We start from the raw sequence: 27,178 nt of genomic DNA, 5'->3' as shown, positions 1-27,178 counted from the left end.
TCGTCATGGACGGCATGTTTTATGGATAAAACGAAATAGCCCTGAAATATTTTTAACCAGAGAGGTAGCAAAGGTTGTTAAACTGTGAAAGTGTGGATTTCAACTCAGGGATCTCTGCCAGGACTCTTCTGTAGCAGGAGTATGTTCATTCAGCATAATTTGGCTGTTTTAGGTTGAATTTAACTGGATACACATTATGTTTTACAGTAACTCTTTATCCTTCGGCACTGCGGATGTTTGCTGAATGTGGCTGTATTACCGTTATGAATCAATACCTTTGGTTCTAAACTATATTAGCAAAAGCCTGTGCAGATAAGGCACAACAGACGGATGATTAAAATCATAAAGCATCTGTTCTTCATGAAGTCTCATGTTTTTCTTTTTGGATTCAGATTTCGCAGACAGGTATACAGCTTATGTGCAGGAGGGTCAAATTTAAAAGCATGAACTTGTTATTATGATGAAGTAATTTGCAGCACTGAAACTGCAATTAACTCAAACTCAAAACACCTCGTTTATACAAGATTTATACACAAACTCAGCATTAAATAAAATCACTGGTTTTGGTTTGACGAATGTTGGAAACATCTGGCATAACGTGAATATGAAAATATTAAAAATCTATATTTCATTGGTCCGTGGCTAAAAAATGAAGCTCCCAAACCTGCAGTTCCGGTAACGTCCAGCAGGGGCAGCAGTGAGTCAGTCCCCATAGACTCCCACGTTAAAACTTTACAGCAGAAATAAACGTTTACAGCCTGAGACAAACTGTTTGGTCTCTGTGGGTCATTTCTCCTTCATAACGCCTGTGCAGGGTGTTATGAAGGCTAAGGCTTATTAGCGGCGGGGCCTCTTTGACTGACAGGTGCAGGTGCTGTTGGAGGCTTTTGGAGCATTTTTCATGTGATATATTACGGCTCCATCCAAGAATTCATCAGCTATCATGTGACCTGTCTTAGAATAAACACTAGGTGTGTTTGTGGTTCCAGGACACCTTTTCTGGGTTTTTAGCATTTTTGTGTTCACATCATAAGCGACCTGCACGAGTACGTCTGACTTCAGGTCCCGTGAATACGTGCTCTGTGTCTCTGAGACTGACTCGGCGCTCATTTTATCCCAGGCCAGTGGGGAACCTGTAAAGCCTTCTTACACAACAATCAAAGTTTCCTGGCTGGAAGGACTCTACCTGTCAGACTCATTTGTTTTCCATCCAGTTTGTAAGTTTGCGTCTCCCGTGCTTTCTCTCCTGCCCTCGGCTCTAACGTCCCCGAAGAAGAGAGTCGATAAAGTTAACCAATCACGCACATTTAGGCCTACCTCAGTGGGAGCGAGTTTATTTACAGATGCACGAGTATCACCTTTGTTCCTCCTCATCCATTATTCATGACCCCGCTGTTTATCAGTCATTGCATTTGGAATATGAATTTGCAGCAGTATTCCCTAAAGCCTCGGTTTACAGAGTCGACGGCCTCGTGTGAAATGAGCTGTTTATCTATGTTTCAGTTCATAATTTATTTTGAAGGTTGCTTAAAAAACATAAAAACAACCTGGCTTTATGTTTAATCTATTTTAGAGTTCAAGGGGAAAAAACTGCAAATGGCTGCAGCTGAATCTGTTTCATAGCTTCCATAAATTTAAAGGCAGATGCAGTTTTCCAAGTATAATTATGTTTGGGGTAAAGCCCAGCGGCTCACAGCCACAGCGCGTTAATTGAGCTCTCGTTTGTCGCTGGAGGAGAAACTGACGTTTATAAAATATAGAAAGTGGAATTAAGTCTGCGTTTGTCTGCAGAGGTGTCGCCTCGTGCCCACGCCTCCTCGCTTACTCGCCGTGGGACAAACTACCATGAAAACTCACAAAGTGTTTCACAGCAGCGAATGCTTTCAGTATTGTGTTGTTCCTGCACACTGCGACCTGCACAGGAGAGGCGCGTGACTGACTAGTTAGCGAGGTGACATTTAACAGCACACACGTGGACGTTATTTAGAGCCGCGGAGGAGATCGCTGCTTCGGTGCAGCTGTAAAGCAGCAGGCAGGTTTAAGGACAGCGCTGCGGTGTGGTGGTCTCCTCACGTCAGCCTTCACCACAAACACGGAGCTGAAGGCGAGTTTCTCCTTCGTCCAGATGACGCGTTTAACAACTGAGAGCTGCCAATTAATGCTGCTAAACAAGCTCCATTAATGGACTTTCATTTTCACCTTGGGGCGGGTTAACAAGGTAACACCTACACTGATTAACATCCAGGACACAATCTGGCAAGATGTTGAAGAGGTTTAAAAGCCCCCTTGTGACCACCACCACCACCCAGCCACCACCTACATATATAATATCTGCTGCCCCAAATCTTTAACTGTGAAGTAATGATATCTGGATGGCGCTGGCAGCTGCACCAGCAGCTGTTTTGCAGGACGAGGAGCACCTTTGGCTGCTGCTCATGTAAACTTCTTACCAATGAAATTCATGAGCAGGATAACGAGATGCAGCCTGAGCGTCGACTCAGCAAGATTGGAACACGAGTGAACCTTCAAATCCACAGATTTCCACCTTTTTAAGGAAGCTGAAGAGTTGGCTCTAATGAAGGTGTTGTGGCTTTATTAGACGCTGACAGATGAGAGACGAGTCAGTGGACTCGAGTCAGGGACATTTACTCCACTCTGTTGGAAGAATAATGAACGTTACACGCTGCTGCCTCTCCAGCCTGATGGGATTCAGACAGCTCCTTCAGATGTTGTCCACTCGCCGTCTCTCCACCATCACACCCCGCTCTGACGTCCGGCGTCTGCTGTTGAGCTCGAGTGTCAGCACCTGTGGTCTTTCAATGAATCCCGTCTGGCGCTGCCTTTAAGGATGTTTGAGTATAAAATGTCCTTCTGTTGTTTTACGGTTTAACAGATTTACAAATCCACACTTTCTTATCTTACCTCCCCGCTTTTTTTCTTTTTGAGTAGATGTAGAAAAGAGTAAAAAATAATTATTACATGCATAATCATGGTGGCTGAAGAAATACTCTATTATTCTCCCTTCTTACCAGTGATGTCTGGTCCAGTATGTGAATGAATATGTGATCCTGTCTGAGAAAGCTGGATCGGGTCTCAGTGACAATAGGCCAATCAAGGCCATTCAGTTCTATATTGTTCAGTGGTTTCTGCTCCACCTTTCAGCACCTCTGCACCGGTTAAAGAGGATGGAGGAAGCTAACAGGAAAGGGTCAGCAGTGTGGAGGCTTTTCAGATCTCCAACACTTTTTCTGTGTTTTTTAAGTCTCTCATTTCATGTCACTTTTAACACATTTAAGGAAACATAACTACGACTATTAATGACAACAGTATGCAGTAATGAGTCTCGGATTGGATGGATGGATGGATGGATGGATGGCTGGACAGATGGATGGATGGATGGATAAACGGACGGACGAATGACAGATGGATGGATGGACAGATGGATGGATGGATGGATGGACAGGTGGATGGATGGACGGACAGATGGATGGACAGGTGGATGGATGGATGGACAGGTGGATGGACAGATGGATGGATGGATGGATAAACGGACGGACGAATGACAGATGGATGGATGGATGGATGGATGGATGGATGGATGGATAAACGGACGGACGAATGACAGATGGATGGATGGACAGATGATGGATGGATGGATAAACGGACGGACGAATGACAGATGGATGGATGGACGGACAGATGGATGGACAGGTGGATGGATAAACGGACGGACGAATGACAGATGGATGGATGGCTGGACAGATGGATGGATGGATGGATAAACGGACGGACGAATGACAGATGGATGGATGGATGGATGGATGGACAGATGGATGGATGGATGGATGGATGGATGGACAGGTGGATGGACAGATGGATGGATGGATGGATGGATAAACGGACGGACGAATGACAGATGGATGGATGGATGGATGGATGGACAGGTGAATGGACAGATGGATGGATGGATAAACGGACGGACGAATGACAGATGGATGGATGGCTGGACAGATGGATGGATGGATGGATGGATGGACAGATGGATGGATGGATGGATAAACGGACGGACGAATGACAGATGGATGGATGGACGGATGGACAGGTGGATGGACAGATGGATGGATGGATAAACGGACGGACGAATGACAGATGGATGGATGGCTGGACAGATGGATGGATGGATGGATAAACGGACGGACGAATGACAGATGGACAGATGGATGGATGGTTGGATAAACGGACGGACGAATGACAGATGGATGGATGGACGGATGGACAGATGGATGGACGGATGGATGGATGGACAGATGGATGGACGGATGGATGGATAAACGGACGGACGAATGACAGATGGATGGATGGATGGCTGGACAGATGGATGGATGGATAAACGGACGGACGAATGACGGATGGATGGATGGATGGATGGACAGATGGATGGATGGATGGATAAACGGACGGACGAATGACAGATGGATGGATGGACGGATGGATGGATGGACGGATGGACAGATGGATGGATGGATGGATGGATGGATGGATGGACAGATGGATGGACGGACGGATGGATGGATGGATGGATAAACGGACGGACGAATGACAGATGGATGGATGGACGGATGGATGGATGGACGGATGGACAGATGGATGGATGGATGTTGTGACTCTTCAGAGGCAAATACATTTTGAATATGGTTATGATTAGCAAAAACATTATGGTTTGATTTAAAGAAAAACCTACATGTCAAACATCTTTCAAACTTCTCCCACAAGGTGGTGGTTGGTATGGTTGTATTCTTTTAACCTGGGACATGAGTGAACGCACAAGACTATGAACAGAGCACGATCTGATATCCTCATGTCGTGTTGTTCCCACATCATCATAATAAATGTTGTTCCAGGTTCAACATTGCAAGTGACCAATCACATTGTTGTGACGTCATACTTTTGCGACTTCGGAAAAAAGCGCCGTAAAAAAAAAATCGACTTAGCTTGCGAGAAGCCGCCTCTGTCCGCCGATCCAGCAATTTGATCAATTTGAATTCTTTGCATTTCAGGATACTGTTCTTTAATAAATGGTAAGCATTATTATGCATATTGTTCTTGCAACACTGGAATTTCATAAATGAATGATTCGCTTGGCTTGCAAAAGTATGACGTCACAACATTGTGATTGGTCACTTGCAATGTTGAACCTGGAACAACATTTATTATGATGATGTGGGAACAACACCAACACGAGGATATCAGATCAACCAAGGAACAGGACCCGGCCTGGTGGTTGTGAACTGAGGCAGTCTGCACTGATGACCACCACTCGTCTACAAAGCATCTCCTCCAGTAGTGGACGTAACAGAACTGATTCTGCCTATATGCCTGCGTAAAAGCAACGTCCCTGAGTGCTCGTGTCATTTTGCAGTTAAATCACCATCCTGCAGCAACTTTGTGGAGGAGTTTGTGTTTCTAGAACAGATTAACTGAGATCTGTTACAGAAAAAGAAACATTGCTGTATTATGACAAGATTGCATACGATAGCCAACTCGATCCCATTCAGTTGGCAACTAATAGGAGGCTGACTCTATCTTATTGCTGTTTTGTCGCCGTCTTGATGCAAAGACATTTTAAAGATCACAACTCACCACTGGGCTCAGGTCACAGACCTGGTCCCCTTCTTCAAAGCAACCATTTCAAAGACAACACGGTTGCAGTAACTTTGGTGTTGCTGCGTTTTCCAACCAGTTTTCCTTGGTGTGGCTGCAGAATTGTGTTCGTTGATCCTTCAACTTGATTTTCAGGATCTGGAAGAGTTCACAGGGAGGCACATCTGGCGAATAGTCCAAGACTGAGCGACGATGCTCTGTGCCAGCACACTGTGGTCCAGCAGTGTCGTTCCTCTGAATGGTCGTTCCACTTCCCCAAACATTTCCAACATGAATGCATGAAGCTCCTCACCTGATGCTCTGCCTCCAGGATTCTCTAAAGTTTTGATCAGATCCCATATTGTCAGTGTTGAGCGAGTCCCGTTGGACTGTAGCAGACTAGTTCCTGAAAAAAGATGCTGAAGGGGATCCAGTCTGATGCTCATCAAGTGTCAGTATGTGAGAAGTTTTCAAGTGAGGCTGGACTACTTTTACGGTAAAAAACATAAAAACCAAAACATGAGAAGGCAGACAAAGACAAAACGTTTCCTCTGCAGGTGTTTGGATGTGTCCGCCTCTCTGCTCAGTGACTGTGTTGTGTTGTCAGTTTAACCGAAACCTTTCTGATCTTTTTTCCACCTGCAGCTCTGAAGACGGTGCTGGAGGTCCCGATGGGAAGTCGCTTTCTCAGACTCAACGCCAAAGGCCCCGATACGATCGGTGAGTCTACTTTGTTCCAAAAGCTGAACAAAGCAAAGCTGATGCTCAGAGTTTGTCCTATGAAACTCATGTTTTTCACACCAGGTTTTTATGCACATTCACGCTTTGATCTCTTAAGAACTTAACATAATAATGTCACAGACGATTTCTGGGTGAATTCAGTTTCTCTGTAAGGAACACGTTTATGGTGAGAGGATTATTTGTCTCGTGCTGGTCTGTGGACTGAATATGAAGAATGATCAGTCAATCAAATCTGTGTTTATTGCTACATGCAGGCGTGACTTTATGATCGCCGTGTAATCATCTCACAACAGGGTGTTTATTAAAATGTGCTCTGAATACCAAGTTGCTGGTTTACATGTGATGATTTATGAGAACATGATTGGGTTCAGTTTGCATTTTTAAACACTGTTTTAATATAATGACCTCTCTCACCGCGGCAGAAGCTCAGCTGAAGGACAATCGACCACACAAACGTGAGCGAGAATCCGGTCGTTCAGTCTGACGTCACTAGCCGTGTCTGGGCCTAAACTCCGCTGCAGGTCCATATATCAAACGATCACTGTGGCATTACTGAGAGTTAAAAACTGTCTAAAGTCTTTCATCTTTAATAAAATGATCAGCGTTCTGCTCTACCAGGTGTAACAATTGAGTTTAACATCCAGGCATCCATGAAAACGTAATTTATGACATTTAACGGAGTTAGAAGTTAGCAGGAAGTTAGCTCGCTAGCTTCATCTAAATACAATATAGCATGTCCTGACTGCGGGGTTTTGGAAACAAATTCAAACGTACAGCTCTGTTATCACTTCCAACATAAATGAAGACAGAAAACTAAACAGCAGTGACGTTTGTAGGGTTACTGAAGTTTGGCTAGCTGCTATATAATGATGTGCTACGTGACCGCTAGCGACACAGCTATGTTAGCATAATATAAACAAGCTAACTTTTTTCCACTCGATAAAAGTTAACGTGAGTGTTCTCGGTGGTCAGGAACAAATGTAATCGCATGGCAGGATGCTGTAAAAGGACCAAACTTCAGCCAGGAGAACAACTGAGATAATCCATCCACAATACGAGGTTAGTCATTCATATACTGCTGCATGGGCTGGGCTGTAGCTACATCCTAAGGTTTTAAAAACTCAGCTTAAATAAATGATTAGCGGTAATAAAAGCCGAGGGAGGTCAACAGTGATCACTGACTGTTTTAGGAGCTTTTTGAGATTAAATAGAAGAAAATACAAAACATTAAACATGTTAACAACACAAAAGCCATATTAAACGCAGCTACTTTAGTAGGATTTGTCACGTCATCACTTAACGACCGGATAGCTCACCGTTTATTCTGAAGATTTTCAACTTGGCTTTTGGTTAAAAGAATCCTCAGACCAGCTCTTCATCAACTTTTTTAACAATACCAGACTCGTTAACACATATTTCTGTCAGCTTGGCTCAATAAAAAGATGTCGTCGTGCTCAAAACTGTTTGCTTTTGCACTTGTTCTGCACGTTCGTGTCTCTTTGCGAGAAACAACAGTAGCTGCCTCTGATTAAATTTTCCCTGATGTTGGTTTTCTGTCACTTTTATATCTCGTGGAAATCTTTCCCCGTGCTCATCGCCGACATTTTCAGATTTGTTGGAAAGAAGTTGCTATGAGAATGTAAAGCGGGCATCTTCAGTGATGTTCTGGGACTCTTTCCTGCTTTCAGCATGTTATTCACAAGCTCGGCAAAATTCTCTGTGGCTGCCAAGAGAATTCTGGAAAACCTGTACGAATGCTTCCCATCGCTGCTGGTTGGACTCATCTTTAAGCAGAAGTTCACTGTAAAAACTAACAGCCTTAGTTATGGCTTCACTTTTTTGGACACCAAACTATTTTTTAAATGAAACGCATCACTGTTTCATCCTCGCTGTCTAATGTTTGGAAAGTCGTAACAGAAAAACAGGACGTGTTCGATGAAGATGGCTTTCAGATCTGGAGTTAGCAGGTGAAATCTATCAAAGTGCAGGTGAAGGAGTCCCAGTAGCACAATACTTGTTGACCAGTGTAATGGGACGCTGCTACAACTTGTAGGCCTGAGTATGTAAAGTCCTGTGTAGCACCTAAGGACCACCAATCAGTGTTGCCAACTTAGCGACTTTGTCGCTATATTTAGCGAGTTTTCAGACCCCCTAGCGACTTTTTTTCTAAAAAAAACTCGCTAAAAAAAGACGTGAAAGACATTACAAAAAACAATAATTGCTAAAAGAAATTTAATTTGTAGTTCTAAATAAATTCTAAATGCATTTAGGACGTTTTTTGCTCATTTTACGTCCACGATGTTATTTCTCTTTCCAACAACATAGATTACAATTACGTTAGCATGACCAATTATGCAAATTAGGTGATGACATCATTTAGCGACTTTTAGGACAACCAATAGCGATTTTCCTTACTGAGGAGTTGGCAACACTGCCACCAATACAGGACCATACGGAGACCTTTAAATCGAGTGAACTTTCTAATGTGGTTTGTAGTGATGCATTTCCTCAAAAAGAAGCTGAACCAGGGAGAAATATGCTTGAGTTTACAAACCTGACTTACAAGACAAACGAGACATTGAGCACAAAGACTTAACATCCAGTTCTTATGTTGGTGGTGGACGTCATCGTATGGCCAAGAGTTTGAACCCAATCAGAGCCCTGATGAACTCCAAACGTGGTAGATATGCGACTGCTTCGCTTTTTATGGTAAATGGTCTTTGTTGTTGTTTCCTTTGTGAAGAACCAACGTGCATCAGGCATATTGAAGACTCGCTGTTGGTCCAAATGTAAATGTCTGTAAATGCAGTGATTCAGTGTAAATATGAAATGAACAGAAGCTACATTTAATCTCTGGGTATTTATGTGAACCAACAAGGGTCACCACCACTGTTCCCAACACACATGCACAAAGCTGCTAATATAACACATCTGCAACAATAATAATGACAACTAGTACAACATGAGAGTCCCAGTAACCAACACGAAACACAACACTGAAACTAGGGCTGCACGATTTTGCATAAAATGAGAATCACGATTTTCTGGCTTAGAATTGAGATCACGATTCTCTCACGATTTTCTTTCCCAGTATAAATATTTATTGCACTTATTAACTGCACATCAACTTCGTAACAGTTGAGACTGAACATAAAAACAATAAATAAACATAAAAACAACAAATGTCTCACATTTTGTCATTGCAGCAAAATGTTGTACTGCTTGAAATTCCGTCTCCACCGTTGCTCGACACTGCGTGTATAGAGCAGGTAGTGCAACAATAGAAAAATAGTTGCGGGACGGCGCTGTGTAGCGTTTGTCTGGGGTGTTGATCGTTTTCCTAAATCCCTCGTTTTGCACAGTGTTGATGGAGCCATATCTTTGGTCAGGTGATAAGTAATAGCCTCTGTAATTTCTTTGTGCCTGCGGGAGTTCGACGGGTATAGGGAAGCGCTGTATAAGGTTCCCGTTATTGATGTTTGGGTGGTTGACCGGGACGGATTTTCTCCTGTCACTTCCTCATCATCCCTGACGTGCTCTCCGTTGTTTTTTCCCTGCTAATTTTAGCAGCCAGCTTCTGTATCACGTGGTATAAGGCTCCGCCCTTGTCATTTGTTGAGCAGGAAGAGTGAGCGCTTGTTTTCATGCAGATTACGTCCCGGATCAAAATGCGGTACAATCGTCGTCTTTTTTTTTTTTTATAAATCGTTGTCATTTGGAAATGAGATCGCACATAAGTATGAATCGAGATCGCGATTTTCTAACGATTAATCGTGCAGCCCTAGCTGAAACTGTAGCACAGCACTTTTTACAAATGTTGTGTTGAGACAAATGAGTCACTCCATCTAAAATCAGCTCATTTTTACAACATTTCCTCCACCGTCTCAGATTTGCTAGTTTTTAGTTTTAAACTTTTATGCTTTTGAAGTTTGCGTAACAAAAATGATTGCTGTGAAATTTTAGAAAAATGGTTCAGTGACCAAATTTGAGAAAACAAAAATATCTGAAAAACTATTAAAGATAAAAGCTGGACACGTTTACTCGTCTTTCATATCATCTAAACAAATCAGGATCTGTCATTTTGACAGCTTTTAGCCAGCATCCATCCATTCTTCTCATCCTTGTCACAGTGTTGTGTTTGTGGGGGTGGTGAAGCCGATCCCAGCTGTCTTAGGGCGAGAGGCAGGATGTAGTTAAAATTGCACAGCAATCATTCTATTGGTCCAAACTTTGGACCCTAAAGTTTTATGTAAATCAGAGTCGGTCAGCAGCTGATCTGAGATTCCTCACATGCCACGTTGTGTTGATGTGTTGGTTTCCACAGTGTCACCTGATAAATAGTGGTGATAGTTTGGACAGTAAATCATGCTTTCAGCTCCAAGTCCAGACCTGGGCTCACCTTGGTATAAAACAAACCAGAGATGTGAAGAAAAAACTTCCCTGCACAGCGGAAACCCTGCGATTCCCATCCTCAGAGCTGCTGACTGCTTCGTTGCATCATTTGGGTTTTCTGCTCTATTTTATTGTCGATTGAAAAAAGTGAAGGGCAAATGCAGATACGTCAGCACAAACCTGATCCTAAAACAGCTCCAAGATGTTCTGGCTGTGTCAGAGGCTCCTGACTCGAGGAGTAACCAGAATTTCTTTGGCAGGTTGTTCATCTGTTACCAAGAGCTCATTTTAGAGGAGAGACAGAGCACAATAGCAGAAAACAGGTCCAACACACTCATTTACAGTTCAGCTAACTAAGCATAATATCAAACACAGAATTTAACACCAGGTAACTTTAAAAAGATGAACAACTTATTTTCATAATGGGCCAAAGACTCCACGGTTTCCTCTCCCGAATTTTTCATTTTTTCATGTAACATAATTAAGATCTTTTTTAAAAAACATGGAATATCTAGGAAAAGTCTGACTTAACCTCCACCAGATCACCAGCAATCCATCCGGGGTCCAGGTCAAAGGCAGGGTTTGGGTAAATGTTAAGTTTTAGCCGGTTGGAACAGGAAAGCCCAAAGACGTGCGACCCTGCTGAATGTTAAGAGGTTAAATGTAATCGCAACATGAAAGATGGTGATGCTTTGTCTTAGACTGACAGATTAATTGGATTTGCACCAACCTTTTGTGAGAACCAAGTCTTACAGAAAAACAAACGATCTGCTGTTTGTTGAATTCAGACTTCATGGAGTTCAAACGGTTTCATTCTGACAGCACAGGCCAGAATGATCCACGGCCCCGAAGCCGGAGGCGCAGGTCGCGGTTTTCCAGCAAAGGAAGAAGCTATGAAACTCATCAGCGTCCTGGCAGCGGATGGAGAGTTGCTTTCTAAGCTTACTGGAAGCTATTGGGAGTACATAAAAACTAGAGTGTACTTACAAACACACTCTCTGAAAACACTCAGGAAAAGATTACTGGCCCATATATCTGCCAGTAGATTTTGTTCCAAGAGGCAACCGCTGAGGCAACAAGCGCCAGCAGGCGAATAGAGGTGGACTGTGTAATTTAGCCTGAGCAGCCGGAAAGCGAGGCACCTTCCCACCGCTCACTGTACAATTTCAGGTAGAGTGAAGTTGCTCGAGGCTTTTATACCTGCAAATTGGCTTTTAAGGCGCTGAATCCTTCAGAGTGATGATGCAGAGAAGCTGTGCAGCTACACTCAGTGTGTGCCAGGTTCAGGTTCAGCTGTGCTCATTAACTCATTCGGGTTATGATTGACTTAATGAATTAATGTTTTGGGCCCACGTGTTGGCTTTAGGATTACACTTTTTCTTTTTCTTTTGTTGCACAGTTTCTGTCCCAGATAACAAAAGGGGCGTGGCCAACAGCCGACATATTCATCCAAAAGCCACGTGGGGATTTGGGTGGTCTGTTCTTGGTTGCCAGAGTGACAAACCCACAGCAATTCCACAAGCCAGCCAACAATGAACCAAATACAGCAGGAATTTCCTAATATGGGCAAGCTATGGTGGCACTCCCATCGGTTTAAACGGGTTAGTGAGCTGTGGATAGCAACCAAAAGTCACACAAACGGCAAACTAATTCTATTCCAAGGCTGGACTCATTTGTAGAGTTCAACAGTCTTCTTGCCCATCATATGAAGACACTGCTGGAGTCTGAATACGGCTCTCTTTGGACGTCCTTTGGATGCATCCGCCAGGGATAGACCCGAAGACACACCAGTGGAATCGCTTCTTCTTTCCTGGCCTTCGAGAGTGCAAGGAGGAGCTGGACGACACGGCTGTGAGGAGGCTACAGGAAACTGAGTAATTAGAGGTGGTTTGCACCTTTTGGAGACAGCCTTGGATCTCTTGTGAGAACTCTGTGCTTTAATGTAACAGGCCTGCGTACTTCATATTACTACTGATTTTTACTCATTTACTCAGACCTGTACCTGCGGACAGAACCAGAGCAACACCGTTTACAGTAAAACAAACTCTGAGAGGAAAACTTTATTTGATCACACTTGACAGAACACAGGACTTAATACTGGATCTTAATATGTGCAGGTATATATGTATGTATATGTATACATATGTATATTTAGTGTGTACATGTCTATAAATAGGAATAGTAGTGGTACAATAGTTATGTCAAGCTATATAGTTTATGTCTTCCATATTTCCAACCATAATCACATACTGTGTATGCTACCATTGTATATAGTGTATTATCGTACTTTTTTTCACTGATTGTACTTATTTGTATTTTTGTATTTCCTTCTGATATCTGTACCTGAGCTGAGGTGACGCAAAAATTTCCCCGTTGTGGGATCAATAAAGTCTTATCTTATCTTAATATACCTTCTACTGATGCAAAGTCTATGTTTTCTACTGTATCTTTTTGCTTTTGAAAAAGGGGATACCGAAAATGTGGGACTTTAACATCACTCACCATTTTGGAGTACTCTGAACTTAATACTTTTCTTTTATTTATATTTTGTGGCTGTTACGATAAAGTCAAACAGGAAAACAGGATCTGTGAAGTTTAGGATGGTTAGCTAGTGTTAAGCTAACATGGACACATTACCAGACCTGAAACCAGACTGAGACCATAAACTTGAGGCGAGAGGAGTCGCCCCCTGCTGGCCTTTGTAAAGAATGCAGGTTTAAGGCACTTTACAGTTACAATTTTTAATCACTCCTTTAAACCAAACACCATCAGACGTGTCTTTATCCTGTCTTCCTTCTCTCACCCCAACCAATCACAGCAGATGGCCCCGCCCCTCCCTGAGCCTGGTTCTGCTGGAGGTTTCTTCCTGTTAAAAGGGAGTTTTTCCTTCCCACTGTCGCCAAAGTGCTGCTCATAGGGGGTCATATGATTGTAGGGTTTTTCTCTGTATGTATTATTGTACTACTGTGCAATATAAAGCACCTTGAGGCGACTGTTGTTATGATTAAGCGCTATATAAATAAAATTGAATTGAGTACCTTTGTGAAATCAGCAGTGCAGCACTGTTTTAAAATCCTAAAGAAGACCCCACAGCTGTTACAGATTTGGTTGTTGTGTCTTTGTTGCCTGGTTTGCCATAATTGTAACATAATGTCTCTGATTGTAACAAACTCGTCTTCTCTGCGTTGTAAGCTAAGAGGTGAGTCACGCAGATCTCTAGTTTTTATCTCCAGTATTAGATAAGAACTTGTTTCCTCTCGGTGGAAGTAAACAACACATTTCACACCCAGTCTTGTCGGGTTGCGCGTCACATTTCAGACATTTGCATTTTTAAAGCATGAATTGAATCCTGCGTGTGCTTTAATAACGCCCCCTCCTGCTCTGTCTCTCTGCCAGTTATTGAAGCCGTGTCTCTCCAGGGGAGGAAGGAGGAGACCGGTCTGCAGTCGACGGGCTCCTACGTGATAGGAAACACCTCCTTGGACTTTCAGAGGGGGAACGACCGGCAGACACTCAGGACGCACGGCCCACTCGGCGCTGATTACATCATCAAGGTGAAGCTATCTTCAAGGCGAACAGCCTGAGGACTTTGAGCTCCTCACGTACATATTTTATCACAGATACAAGAGCGCAAACGTAAATAAAATAGAATATTTGGCTTTTGAGGCATTGTTTTAATGAGATGGAGAGCTTGTTGCCCGCGGCACTATTAGAATTTCTGTCAATGAGGCCTAAGTGGAAATGCATTTCCCACTTTGTACTACCAGCATCACAGCCCTCCTTTTTTTCCACTCATAGAAAAGACGAGCTCTTAGTGGGGCGTCGACAGTCGGCTGTCTGCACGAGATAAAAGCATTTTGGAGTTATCCAAAATTATTATTCGCTTCTTCTCTAAACATCCGTGGAAACGTCTGTGTGGGTCTGAAGACGTTAAAGCTCGGAGATACAGAACAACTCAATCGATGTGCGCTCCTGCTCATCGTCTGCCCGTCGCGTAAAAACTGTATGGTCCAAAGTTTGGACTAATGAAAAAGTAAAAGCATAAAAACCTCGCAAAAGACAATTTCTGAACTGTACATAGTTGAATTTCACAATAATGTAAAAGAAATCATATTGAAAACCTTTTAATGTGAAATTTCTAGTCACACAAATGAAGAAAATGCTATTTTCATATGAAAAGTTGTACCACAAGTATTAGTAGGTCGTATTATTCAATAGAAATATTAATTTCACTCACTGAATATGTTTAAACTTTGCACCATAAAGTTTTTATACATCGGAGACGGTCGATCGTCACGTGATTTGTAGCTCAAATCTCCAAGTCAGAGTTTCCAGATGCAGATTAATTAAAAAAGCTAAACCATCATCAATCAATATGATAGTTTCTAGAAATCCATCCAACCAAAGGCTGCTCTGAGCTGCCTGAGTGACACAGACAGCAGAGAAACTCAGCTCGTATCCTTTAACATGGAGCTGCTGTCATCACTGTTCAGGAAATAAACGACAGTTTAATGGAGCAGACGCAGTTTCTGCATCGTATCCCGTCAGAGAAACTAAAGTGGCCTCTCTGCTGTGTGGATAATTTCTCCGGTTTGTTTTGGGATCAGAGCGCTGACCACCGTCCGTCTGCTGCTGATCCTCACCCGCCTGGACCCGGTTACTCAGGTAGAAGTATTTCTGCCCGCCGATGTGGGCACAAGCTGCAGATTATGGTTATTTCATGCAGGCTGGAGGGCAGAATTTTGCAGATTAAAGTGTTGCATTGTTTTATTAATTCGGCTCAGTCAGAAACTTATTCAGTCTTGTCTTCGGCTCTTTTGTTTCCTCGTCTTTGTGCCCACTGGTGCCCAGCAGCAGCGGGTTTGCTATCAGTTACGCTCTGTAATTGCAATTACTTTGGTGACAAATATGACACATTACCATCTGTCTGAAAGCTCGGTGTGCAGACGATGCTTTCAGTGCACAAAGCTAAATCTAATCCAGAGCTGCAGAGTGTGTGATGAATGACTCAAACGCCTTCTATATTAAAAAAGGAGGGCTGCTGGAAAGTGCTCGTCTTACCAAAGCAACAGTTTGAAAGCTGTAAGGATCAAGTCCTTCACTTTATGATGGAATTTCAAAAGCGTTAAATCTTTTTGCAGGTTCATCTTTTTAGGACTAAATGCTTGAAAATGGCAGAATTACTGCATCGATTTGGTTTGATGAACCATGCAGAGCTTGACTTTGTCCTTCTGCCCACTGTGTCCACCCTCTTCTGTTGTGCTGTGCAGATAAAGTACGGAGGCTCCAAGGACACCGTTGTCCAGTTTCTGTTCTACAAACCAATTCGATACCAGTGGAGAGAGACGGACTTCTTCCCCTGCTCGGTCACGTGCGGAGGAGGTGAGCTGACCGTCGTCGTGATTAAAAATGCTTTTAGATTCACTTTTAGAGTGTGAGAGCGGTAACAGCGTGGTCGCTTCCCTCCCTCAGGCTACCAGCTGAACTCTGCCGAGTGCACAGACATCCGGTCCAACCAGACGCTGCCCGAGCACCACTGTGACAGCTACCCTGAAAACACCAAACCCACTCCAAAGCTCAAAGAGTGCAACATGGACCCCTGCCCGGAGAGGTGCGGACAGCTGCTGGCTGCAGCGTAGCAGCTTCGGCATCGACACTGTTTCACCTGTTTATAGTCATCGTCTCCTTCCTCCGCAGCAGCGTGTTAACTGTAGTCGACAGATTAGCATCAACGTTTTTAAATCTGGCACGCTGACACCACAGCACGCGAGCTCCACTGTTGAAACTGGGAGCTGTTGGCCTTCCTGGATCAAATACCAGCGTCCCCCATAGTGGTTTTTCACATTTAGCTCAAAACCTTACAAAAACATATTTTTTCGAGTAATTTTTTACAACATTTAGTAAAATATTTGTACCTTTTCATCAAATGTTAAATGTTAAATCTAAATGTTACAGAAAACTAAATGTTTAGGCTAACATGCAAATTTATTGTACGGATCAACGGAAATACCAAAATAAAAGCTTCCCGAAAACCTCCGGTGCAAAATTGTGTCTGCTCTCCCCGCTATGTGCTGCTTCACTTCATGGCTACGAGCATGTCCAGCGATTTTGCTGGACATGTGCTGCAGCGATTGTGAAGTGGAGACTGCAGCTGCTAAGAGTGCACTACTGCTGAACCTTTGGATGGCCGACAAAACGGATCTTCCGATGTTTTCAGCTAAATCGCCGGACGTGCTTTCTCATGGTCCACGCCGGGTTATGGCTGAATTCCAGTGGAATGACGGTCCCGCCATAATAAATGTTCCAGCCATGTGTTCCAGCCCTAAACCTAACCTTATTCCCATCCTTAACTAGCAGTTAAATGACGTAAAATAGTGTTTTCCAAAGCGATTTTTAGAAAATGAACGAGCATGTGTAGATTGAGCTCTCCTTGTTCCGATGCCGTCATTTAGGAACGTGTTGGGTACCCGAAAGCATAAAATGTTGAAAATTTGTCACCTAGCAAAAATTATTACGCTTAGGGAGTGAGAACGTATCTGACCACTACCGGCACACTTTTGCACTGGAGGTTTTCGGAAAGCTTTTATTTTGGTATTTCCGTTGATCCGTGCAATAAATTTGCATGTTAGCCTAAACATTTAGATTTAACATTTAGATTTAACATTTAGATTTAACATGTAAAATTCTGTTTTAAATGTGAAAAGTTACAAATATTTTACTAAATGTTGTAAAAAAGGACTTGTTTTAAGCTAAATGTGGAAAAATGTTGCCGTTAATTTCAGCATGTTTCACTTTACAAACGGCGCCCCATAGTTTCATTGACATCGATGAGGAATATTTTCATATTTTGAAAAGAAAGAAAGAAAGATCCAGTTGAGTGCATGCAGACGTCTTCATTCACACGAGTCTGTGAGCCGCATTCAGCCTGAAAGTTTAGTATCAAAGGTCGGGGCGCTGCCTAAACTGTAAATAAAGACACAACGCGATGGTTCGCAAATCACATAAAGACATATTTTATTCACAACAGAACACAGCAAACATATCAAATATTTAAACTGACAGATTTTAATATTTCATATCAAACATGAGCTAATTTTGAATTTGATGGCAGTGACGTGTCTCAGCCGTCCACACGTGCAGGTTAAAGCTCGTCATGCAGGGAAGAAGCCAGATGTGGCTGGGATCCAGAAACAGCTCCTTTAAAACGGACTGAAGCAAAGTGGAAACTGATCGGAGGTCAGATCTAGATTTTCAGGGAAGGCCTTCGTGTTTGAGCAGGACGATGTTAAATCAGCAGCACGGCTTCATGGAAGAGGAGTCCAGCTGCTGAACCGGCCCTGCAGCCCAGACCTTTGACCAGCTGAGAACATCTGGAGCATCATGAAAGCAACAACAGGACGAAGCAGAGCAGCTAGAGTCCTCCATCAGACCAGAACGGGACCTCGTACCCCTGCAGCTGCTCTCCTCAGCTCACAGACGTCTCAGGAGCTGTCCAGCTCCGAGAGACGTGCCTTCAAATTCAAAATGAGCTCACGTCTTTCTTATAATGGTTCATTTTGTCTTTGGGGTTTTATTGGGGTCGCACAAAGCAGATTGTGAACACGAGTGTTACCTGAGCTGTGTCAGAGCCTTTATTATTAAACAAATATGACAGAATGTGTTTGATAGTGATTTTAACAGTGTTTGAATATATGTTACATATGCTGCAGACATTCATCTGAACCACCAGCCTTGAACGAGCTCTTAGCGAAGCTTCGTGTAGCTTTCATCAAGGCAGGTTAAACCCCGTTACCTCCATGAGGTCACAGTGGCTCCAAAACCATCCAGATTACTACAAACCAGGCCAAAAAACAAAAAGTGGAAATATCAGAGACGTTTATCATCAAACTAAGAAGCAGTGATCCTAAATAACAACGTCTTCAGCGTTTGCCTTTCACACCCGATTACTTTATTCTGACTTTGAAGGACAAAAGTGGCACTTATCATGTACAGTATGACCTCTGAGCCTGCTGTGTGGTTATCATTATCACATTTGTCTCCTGCAGTGATGGATTCAAAGCAGTGATGCCTCATGACCGCTTCCAGCCTCTGCCTCGGTGAGTACCTCTAACTCCTGAGATAAAATCAAAGTGTTAAACGAACCTCGCTGCACTCGAAAGTAAAAATAAATTACATTAGAGCCTCACACAAGACGCTCAAACCACTGCGATCAGATTTTCAGTTATAACTTTAGTTAAAAATACTTTGTTAGTTTTTGCTAAGATGATTTTTTCTGAGTTTACACATTGTGAGTTATTTTAAAAAAATCTTCCTTCCACAAAGTCTGACTTTTCATCTTCAATCGTAAGAAAAATGAAAGAGTTCCTCCGTGGTGTTCCACAGCGTTACCCTTCAATCAACAAAAGCCTCTTTTCTGTTCTTTAGGGAGACAGAGCTCCACCGTTTGTGTTTGAATTTTGGAGTTCCTCCCAAAAATAAGTTCATGCATGTGGAGCTCCAGCTCGGCAGCGACTGCTGCGCTGGTCTCACTGGTGACTGTTACTCTCTAACAGAGGAGAGAATTATTATTTTTGACGTGATGGTGTCATATTTAGAGCCTCAAAATTAAAGTGGCAAAGCCTGCAGTACCTCTAACGTCCAGCAGAGGCAGCAGTGAGTCAGTCCCCATAGACTCTCATGTTAAAACTTCACAGCAGAAACAAACTGTTTGGTCTCTGTGGATCATTTCTCCTTCATAACACCTGTACAGGGGAGGATGGTTTTATAACTCACCTGTTTAAAGCTTATTAAGGCTTAAAGTTTGCATTATTAGGGGCGTGGCCTCTTTGTGGCCTCTGCTAGCTTCACCTGAACTGGATCTCTGCACCGTTTGTACTGTTGGAGCATTTTAATGATATCATGTGACCAATAACATGGCTGCTGTGAGTTCACTGTGCTAACAGACCGTCTGAGGAGGCGGAGCTCCGGTCTTGGTGCACAGTGAGGGTCTAGGGTTTCATTGGGAACCTTGTTTGTTGTAAGTTTTTTACATGCATGCATATAAATGTAGATATTCTGAAGAGCTTCATTTAAAATGTGTGTGTTTTACAGAAGCGCACACTTAAAGCTGCAAACTTTGTGCAGATGAAAGCATCTCTATGAGTGTAGCCTCACGTATACACCGTGCATCACATAAACCCCCAGTCCTGAGCTATGTGCACCCATCAGCCACTCTAACCTTTGACCTACCTTTGAACTCGCAGTGTGCGAATCTCCAGCATTTTGCTGGACTGCATTAGAAGCATTAGACATCGCTGTCATTGTCACCAGAGTTGCATAATGAGCGTGTCTGCAGACAGCCTGGTTTGAAAAAGGAGCTGGAGAAAGACAAAGACAGTTATGCAGCGATGCTTCCAGCTCTAGAAGCCGTCGGATGTGGAACGCGCATTGATTGCAGTCTATCGAGGCTGATGCACCGCTTGCAATGAGACAGACTGTTAATCACCGCACTTATCTAATTACAACATAATGAGACAGAGTCCTGCAGTCTTAATTGTCCTGAAATGGCCTCGTTAATGTCCCTGTCCTCCTTTCTGTGTGACTGAGTGTAACGGCGTGCTTGTACCCACTGAGTGCTGAATCTATAGCTTACATAAGTGCAAAGTGGAATCGACATTAGCTGTGGAAAAGTGTCAGAGTTGCTTCGTATTTCAGGCGACACGTTCCTGCCTCTCCGTCTCCCCCCACCCTCGTGTTCCCACCTGGATGTGGGCCTCGTTCCACGTTGGTGCATAAATGTTATTACATCATTACTTATTAAGATTATTCTCACAGCTTTTATGAAATAAGGTGACTTTTGATCAGACATGAAAGCAACGAGGATCTAAAAATATGAGAGTTTTTGTTCTCTGGTTTGAAGTCGAGTGATTTTAAAGCTGCCTGTCACAGGTGCTGCTGATCTCGCTGCCGAATCACGTCCTCCACACTTCCAGGTGTTTCTTTCCATGCAGGAAGGTTCTGCCCCCTCCTCACCTCCACCTTACTTAGTATCTGGGTACATAAAACTCATTGAGCCTCTTCTGTGTGTGCAGCTGGGAGCAGGGCCCCTGGACCCAGTGCTCAGTGTCCTGTGGTGAAAATGGGGGCTGGCAGGATCGCAGTGTGCTGTGCGTGGAGGAGGACGCCCACGGGCAGTTCTCCCAGGTGGACGAGTGGAAGTGCACGCACTCCCCGCGACCTGTCGCCCGACAGATCTGCAACACCTTCGCCTGCCCCCAGTGGGTGGCCATGGAGTGGTCACAGGTCAGTGATTATAATCATGAAGTATAATCAAAGCTGCTGTAAGGTTATAAAACAAAATCACTTCTTTTCCTCACCGGGGAACATATAGTCAGTGATTTCCAAAGCAACATCCACTATGCTCTTTAGTACTGCCTTACATTTATAATAGGGTGTTTTGTGGAAACATCACACGTCTCACTGCATGTGGTGCATGTGTAAAAACGGACTAACGATTGCAGTGGCAGGTCAGACTCTGTGTCTAAGCAGTTAAAGCGTTTCTGGATCAGAGATGTTCAAACGCTCAGTGACCAACGCGTCAATCAGCGCTCGATTCACTGACAGCAAGAGTTTGATGCAGCTTTAATTACTGAACATGGTTAACGTGTGTGTGTGTTACCCATCGCAGTGCACGGTGACGTGTGGCCGAGGGCTGCGCTACCGAGTGGTTCTGTGCATCGACCACCGCGGGCAGCACGTCGGAGGCTGCCAACCGTCACTCAAGCCTCACGTGAAGGAGGACTGCCTGGTCCCCGTGGCCTGCCACAAGCCCAGAGGTGGGACACTGAGGACTTACAGCAGTGTGTGTGTGTGTGTACCTGTTTAGATGTCTTTGTGGGGACCAAAAATTTGAATGTTAGTATAATGAGTTTTGAAGGTGACTCAAAATGTGGTTTTAGTGTCAGGGTTACAGTTAGGTTATGGTTTAGGTAAGCGGCTAGGGAAAGCATTATGTCAATGAGATGTCCTCACTAAAATAGCAAAACAAGAATGTGTGTGTGTGTGTTTTAAATAAGCTAAGAGCACAACTGAGAAGCATTTTAAATTTTAAATGTTTATTTTACAAACATTATGAGATGTTTTAATAGTGTGTGTGTGTGTGTGTGTGTGTGTGTGGTATTATTGCTGTAAATGTGATTTAATTGGAAAACACTCGCTGTACAGTGGACTGTTTAAAATTATTAGGACAGCGCTGAGCTGTGGAGCACAGGAGGGTCTTTAGCAAATATTTAAATCTGTCTTGTGAACTTTATGACAGATAGGAGATAAATGTGAGGATGAAATGTGTGTCTTGGTTAAATAACATCCAGCTGTCAGTAGATGTCCTTTAATGTGAGCCTGAGCCTGACGGACTTGTTGCTGTGATAATGGAAAAAGTTTTTTTTAAAAGTACCAAAAATATTTCCAGTGCTGACCTTTTTATTGCTAAGAAACAAAATTCTGAGGTGCGGCCGAGCTCGGAGCAGCTGATGGTGACATCAGCAGCTGTGTCAGACGTCTTTCTTTTGTCTCTGTCAGAGTCCCTGCCGGTGGAGGCGAAGCTTCCCTGGTCAAAACAAGCCCACGAACTGGAGGAACACTACACCGCTACAGAAAACCCCACGTGAGTGCAGACACACAGACAGTCGCTCTGATGCGTTTGAAGACAGAAGCAAACATCCTGTGAGCTCAGGATACGACGCTGTCAGGGTTATCGTCTGCTCTCAACACACTTCACTGCTTTTTAATAAACAGCTTGTCTTCTTTTCATAAATACGAATCATCCCCTCATTAACTCTGCTGTTATCAGCTGCTTTCACAACGCATCTTAACTTTACAACACACACACACACCTGATCCATTCAAAGGTGTCTCCATTCATTCAGTCCTTTGTTACTACAGCACATCACAGCAGTGCTGTAGACAAAGCTGGGCAGAGCCTCTGTATGTAAAGCCGGGCTCACACTCTGCCATTTTTGGCTCATTTTGAGCCAATTTTTCAGTCGTGCGTCGTGCATGGTGAAGTATACGTGAGGTAACAGGAAGCGATTAACACCTCACGACCAGCTGCCGATCATCAGTCGTTTGGTCGTAAGAAAATCAAACCTGTTTGAAATCCTGTCGGCCGTCGTGAGGGCGTCAGCCTCTCACACTGTGCACGCGCAAACACAGAAATGGAAGTGAAAAGATGGAGCAGCATGGCGGCGTGTGATCTGGACACAAGTGATGGAGGCACAACTTGTAGAACTTTGGCTCATCCGAGCCTTTTTGATGTGGCCTCACAAAATGATCACGACCACAACAACCGTGAAAATAGTTGGATTTACTTTGCTGCTCAATCACAGCTGATCATGTTTTTCATTTGCATTTCAGCAAAGTTGATGACGGTGGTGTGTCTGTGTGAGTGAAAGACAGAGAGGGACAGCGAGCGACAGATTTTCTGTTATAAGCTTCATGTTATGGACGCACAGTGTGAGCACTCAGGTCGCATCAGAGCATCAGGCCGTATAGTGTGAGACCCTCGTGACCTACGAACTTCTAACTCCTGCGAGTCAATCGTGCAGTTTGAGCAGAATCTGAATAACGCCACTGAAAAAATCGCACAGTTAACAGCATTTGCTAATAATTTTTCCTTGAACTCATCCCGAGCCGTCTTCGTTTGGGTGATTCAGAAGGAAGTCGTGTTTGGAGAACTCTTCTCCTCAAACAATCCTCACGCAGGCCTGAGGTTGGTCATAAGTTATTGTTCTCCTGGATTAAGTTGGTGGCTGAGTAACCGCTGTGTTCCTGCTTGTGTCTGACGATGAAAGGTAAAAAGAAAGAAAGACCTCTAACTTGCTCGCTCCAGCTCCTACGACCCAATGCAACCAGGAGGGACGAGGGTTAGCTCAGCCCACGCAACTTCCAAGCTAGCAGCAATTATCTGTTCATGCTAGCATTGACTGTGCCTGTAACACACATGCAGCACACACGTGCTACACGTTTACAGCAGCTAGCAAAGACAGACACCATGATGACAATAATCAGCGTGGCTAAATATACAGTATATTTGTGTTTTACAGTGTTGGACACCCACCTCTCCCACAGGGAGAGTAGAAAAGGGGGGAGGCCAAAGGGGTACACTGTATTTATAGGGTTGCACCAAAGAAGAAGGGCTCCAGCTAAAAATGAACATAACTACAGGCTTGGAGGTCCTAAAAGTCAGGTATAAAGGAACAGTTTGGGTACTAGAACACGTGTAATTATAACAATATGTAATTTATGACCCGGTTACAGCTGCTGGACCAAGAGCACATCAGAAGGTTGTGTAGAGACCTCCTGTCTCCTCCAGGACAGCAGCTGTCTCAGTACTCAGCCTCCGACATCCTGCGACTGAAAACGGGACGTATTAGTTTGTTGATAATCGTCCGTAGAGAATCGTGGCTTTCATCAGGCTGCATGTGCACATTAAAACAAATCCAGGTCAGTTAACCTCCTGTAGACCCTGCTCCAAAAACGTCATGCTCACACATGAGGTGGCTGACTTGGTTGGTTACTGCTAGTCCTACATTAGGTTACGCTCGCTAACTGGTGACAGAACAAAAGCTCAGAGTAAAGTGTTGGTAAAACGAGGATAAACTGTGCTCTTTCACTCTCTCTTCAGCAGTAAGTGTTCTTCATCACGTGTTAGCTGTACTGTTCGGTTAGTGAAGCACTTTAAAAGTGAGGAGACGCAAGTGGTTTTCTGTCACTGGTTTATTTGAAGACTTCTCTCCAAAGCCACCGTGAAAACTATACAGCATTAACAAAATAAAACTCAGCGTAAGACACAGCAGTAAAAACACTGTACAACAAACACGATAAATAAATACCTCGTTGGCTGCAAAAAGGGAATTAGCCGCTGTTCTTCTGAGGTTTCTTTAACCGTTTAACCGTTTGTAGTTAAAGTCCACTTAACACGTCTTTCAATAAAAACCATCCTTTCTGCGCGCTTACAGGTGCTTTTCTTCTTTTTACCCAAAGAGGAAACTAGCGCAACTTGTAAGCGAACTTGACTTTCAAAATAAAAGCACCAAAACATTGACTACAAAAAACAAAGTAATGTACAGCTTAAACAATTTACAATCATGACGTGGATCTTGACAAGATAAAGAAATAATACAAATTATATACAACGTCATCCTGCCAGCAGCTACAGAAAGCATTCCCAGAAGAGCTGAAGCTGTTACAGCTGCAAAGTATTTTTAGACTTTTTGTCCTGAAAGTGTGAATTTAGCAGAAAAGTTTGTGTCTGTCATTACAGCAGATGGGGAGCGCCTGATCGGACGTCTCCATACTTTCATACTTTTGTAGATGAGAGTTCAGCTTTTATACTGAAGAGCACGTTTGTTTCATTTAGTAAAACTTGAACCCAGAACTCTTGAAACACCGTGTAAGAGCTTCCTGTCGCTCTGACACAGTCTACGCTTCTTTTTCAGGTAGCATAAACCCTTTGGAGGTACACACACACTCACCAGGACTGTGTGAATCTGTCCGGCTGTGTTTCCTCTCCCACCGCGGCTGATGATAAGCATGTGATTATCTCCTGCTGCTCAGGGTCTGGTCAGCTCTGATAGCCTCCCTGGGATCCGTCAGCTTTCTGAGCTCACACACACCTCAAACACTTGGCAGACACACATTTGCTCATCAAAGACTTTGCAAACACGCTCTCGAAACACCTCCCGCGCACGCGCCCTCAGCGGGCGCCAACAAATCGTCTTCACATGCAGCCAAGCTAATCTTATCTGAGCCACGTTAATTTGGTGAGCATGTGAGGCTCATACTGGAAACGTGGTAATTACACCGCATGCTGCAAAAAGCATATTAGAGGGGAGAAACGCGACTGTTAACACTGACTGATGCTCATCGGGTCTCTTTGCATTTATCCATTCCACCTGAGCACAGCACAGCTGACAGCAGCATAGATATAAACATGACCACACCCTTGCATTATTAGGGGCGTGGCCTCTGTGACTGACAGGTGGATGGTGACACAGGCTTCACCTGAACTGCACATCTGGACTATGTTTGTGCCGTTGGAACATTTTTGGGATGATTATATGGCTGCTGTGAGGTTAGCCGCACTAACAGATTGTCCAGGAAGTCTGAGCTCCAGCTTGGGTGAAGTCGTGTCCAAATTCATGGGCTGCTTCCTCCTGAGGACGCATTTGTAGACCGATTACGTCACAGCGACGCGCCGAAGGCTGTCCAAATTCGTAGACTCCTCCGAATGCAGCCAACAAATGCGTCCTCCTTTTCCCCGAATTTGAAGGATGGGTCGGGTGTGTCCTTCGTGGCCCACCATATCCCAGAATTCATAGCGCGGCCCAGCCAAACTCCAGTTTCCAACAATGGCGGCCGCTACTAAGTTTTAAAATTACTCTTACTAATCTTTCTGGGTCACAAAATAAACTTTTAACATATTATCAGGCGAGAAAGTAGCTGTGTAAACATCAAATATCTGCTCGGTTTATCAAGATATCGCATATTTGCAAAAGTGCTTCGACGTTTTCGGAGCATCTGCTACCCACCAGCTCGATAGCTCGCCGGGAGCTCGAGGGTCACTGAAGCCGCCGAGAACGACACAACTCCCGGCACATCATTTTCAGATCACTGCAGAGTTTTGCTACTCGGGTTAAACGTAATATATAAGTCACTTAGACAACCTAAAAATGTTATTGTTGGGCTTTTTCCAGTGTTTTATTTGTTCGTGAGTCAATCAGTTTGGCTGAGATTAAAGTTATTAAATTAGATTAAATAAAATAAAACTTTATTAATCCCCCGGGTGGGTTCCTCCGGGATTTTCACACAGCTGAATAAACATCAAACAGAAAACTGATTAATCAGAAGTGTGAGACGGTTGAGAGTTTACGCCAGTGTCCTGTTATATTTTAGATAGCAAGGAGCAGACGGCGAGTTTATTAAACTCCACTGAGACAGCGGTGACGCTAATCAGAAGGCTAGACCGTCCAATTTCACAGCCGGCCCACGCCGGGTCCTCAGGAGGATGCAGCCCATGAATTTGGACACGTTTGTGGATGCAGCTTGATAAGCTAGTTAGCATCAGCATTACAGATAATGAACTCCCAGACCTGTAAATCATTTGTGGGAAGCACCACAGACATCAGAGGATTATCCAGAAGTCCTGCAGCCACACCTCGGTGCGGTGGATCTGTTGATGCAGACGCGGCGTCTTTAATGTTGTGGCTGATCGTGTACATATACCGTGGTTTTATAAATCCCGCCTGATCACAGCTATATTCTGCATTTTTCCCTCCTTATTTCTTCATGTTTCCGTCTCACCTGTCAGACGGTGACTGAGCTCTAACCTACCTCCCAGTAACAGAACTGTGTCTAAATATATGCCACC

At 43.8% G+C, this 27,178-nt stretch overlaps 1 protein-coding gene across 4 annotated transcripts in view; it reads left to right on the top strand.

The window, feature by feature from the left end:
* adamtsl3 (ADAMTS-like 3) overlaps nucleotides 1–27,178 on the top strand; it is a 212,056-nt gene that overhangs the window by 136,840 nt on the left and 48,038 nt on the right. For all 4 annotated transcript variants that reach the window (XM_085160442.1, XM_085160455.1, XM_085160451.1 and 1 more), the window contains 8 exons: nucleotides 6,286–6,360; nucleotides 14,170–14,327; nucleotides 16,044–16,155; nucleotides 16,246–16,384; nucleotides 18,819–18,869; nucleotides 20,844–21,054; nucleotides 21,440–21,587; nucleotides 22,330–22,414. In XM_085160442.1, the coding sequence (XP_085016568.1) occupies nucleotides 6,286–6,360; nucleotides 14,170–14,327; nucleotides 16,044–16,155; nucleotides 16,246–16,384; nucleotides 18,819–18,869; nucleotides 20,844–21,054; nucleotides 21,440–21,587; nucleotides 22,330–22,414 (979 nt within the window). The remainder of the gene's footprint in view (nucleotides 1–6,285; nucleotides 6,361–14,169; nucleotides 14,328–16,043; nucleotides 16,156–16,245; nucleotides 16,385–18,818; nucleotides 18,870–20,843; nucleotides 21,055–21,439; nucleotides 21,588–22,329; nucleotides 22,415–27,178) is intronic.

This window comes from Neolamprologus multifasciatus, chromosome 1 (assembly GCF_963576455.1).
Source record: "Neolamprologus multifasciatus chromosome 1, fNeoMul1.2, whole genome shotgun sequence".
Taxonomy (NCBI): domain Eukaryota; kingdom Metazoa; phylum Chordata; class Actinopteri; order Cichliformes; family Cichlidae; genus Neolamprologus; species Neolamprologus multifasciatus.
The sequence above is the reverse complement of the archived record's forward strand: the minus strand, read 5'-3'. Positions and strand labels throughout refer to the sequence as shown.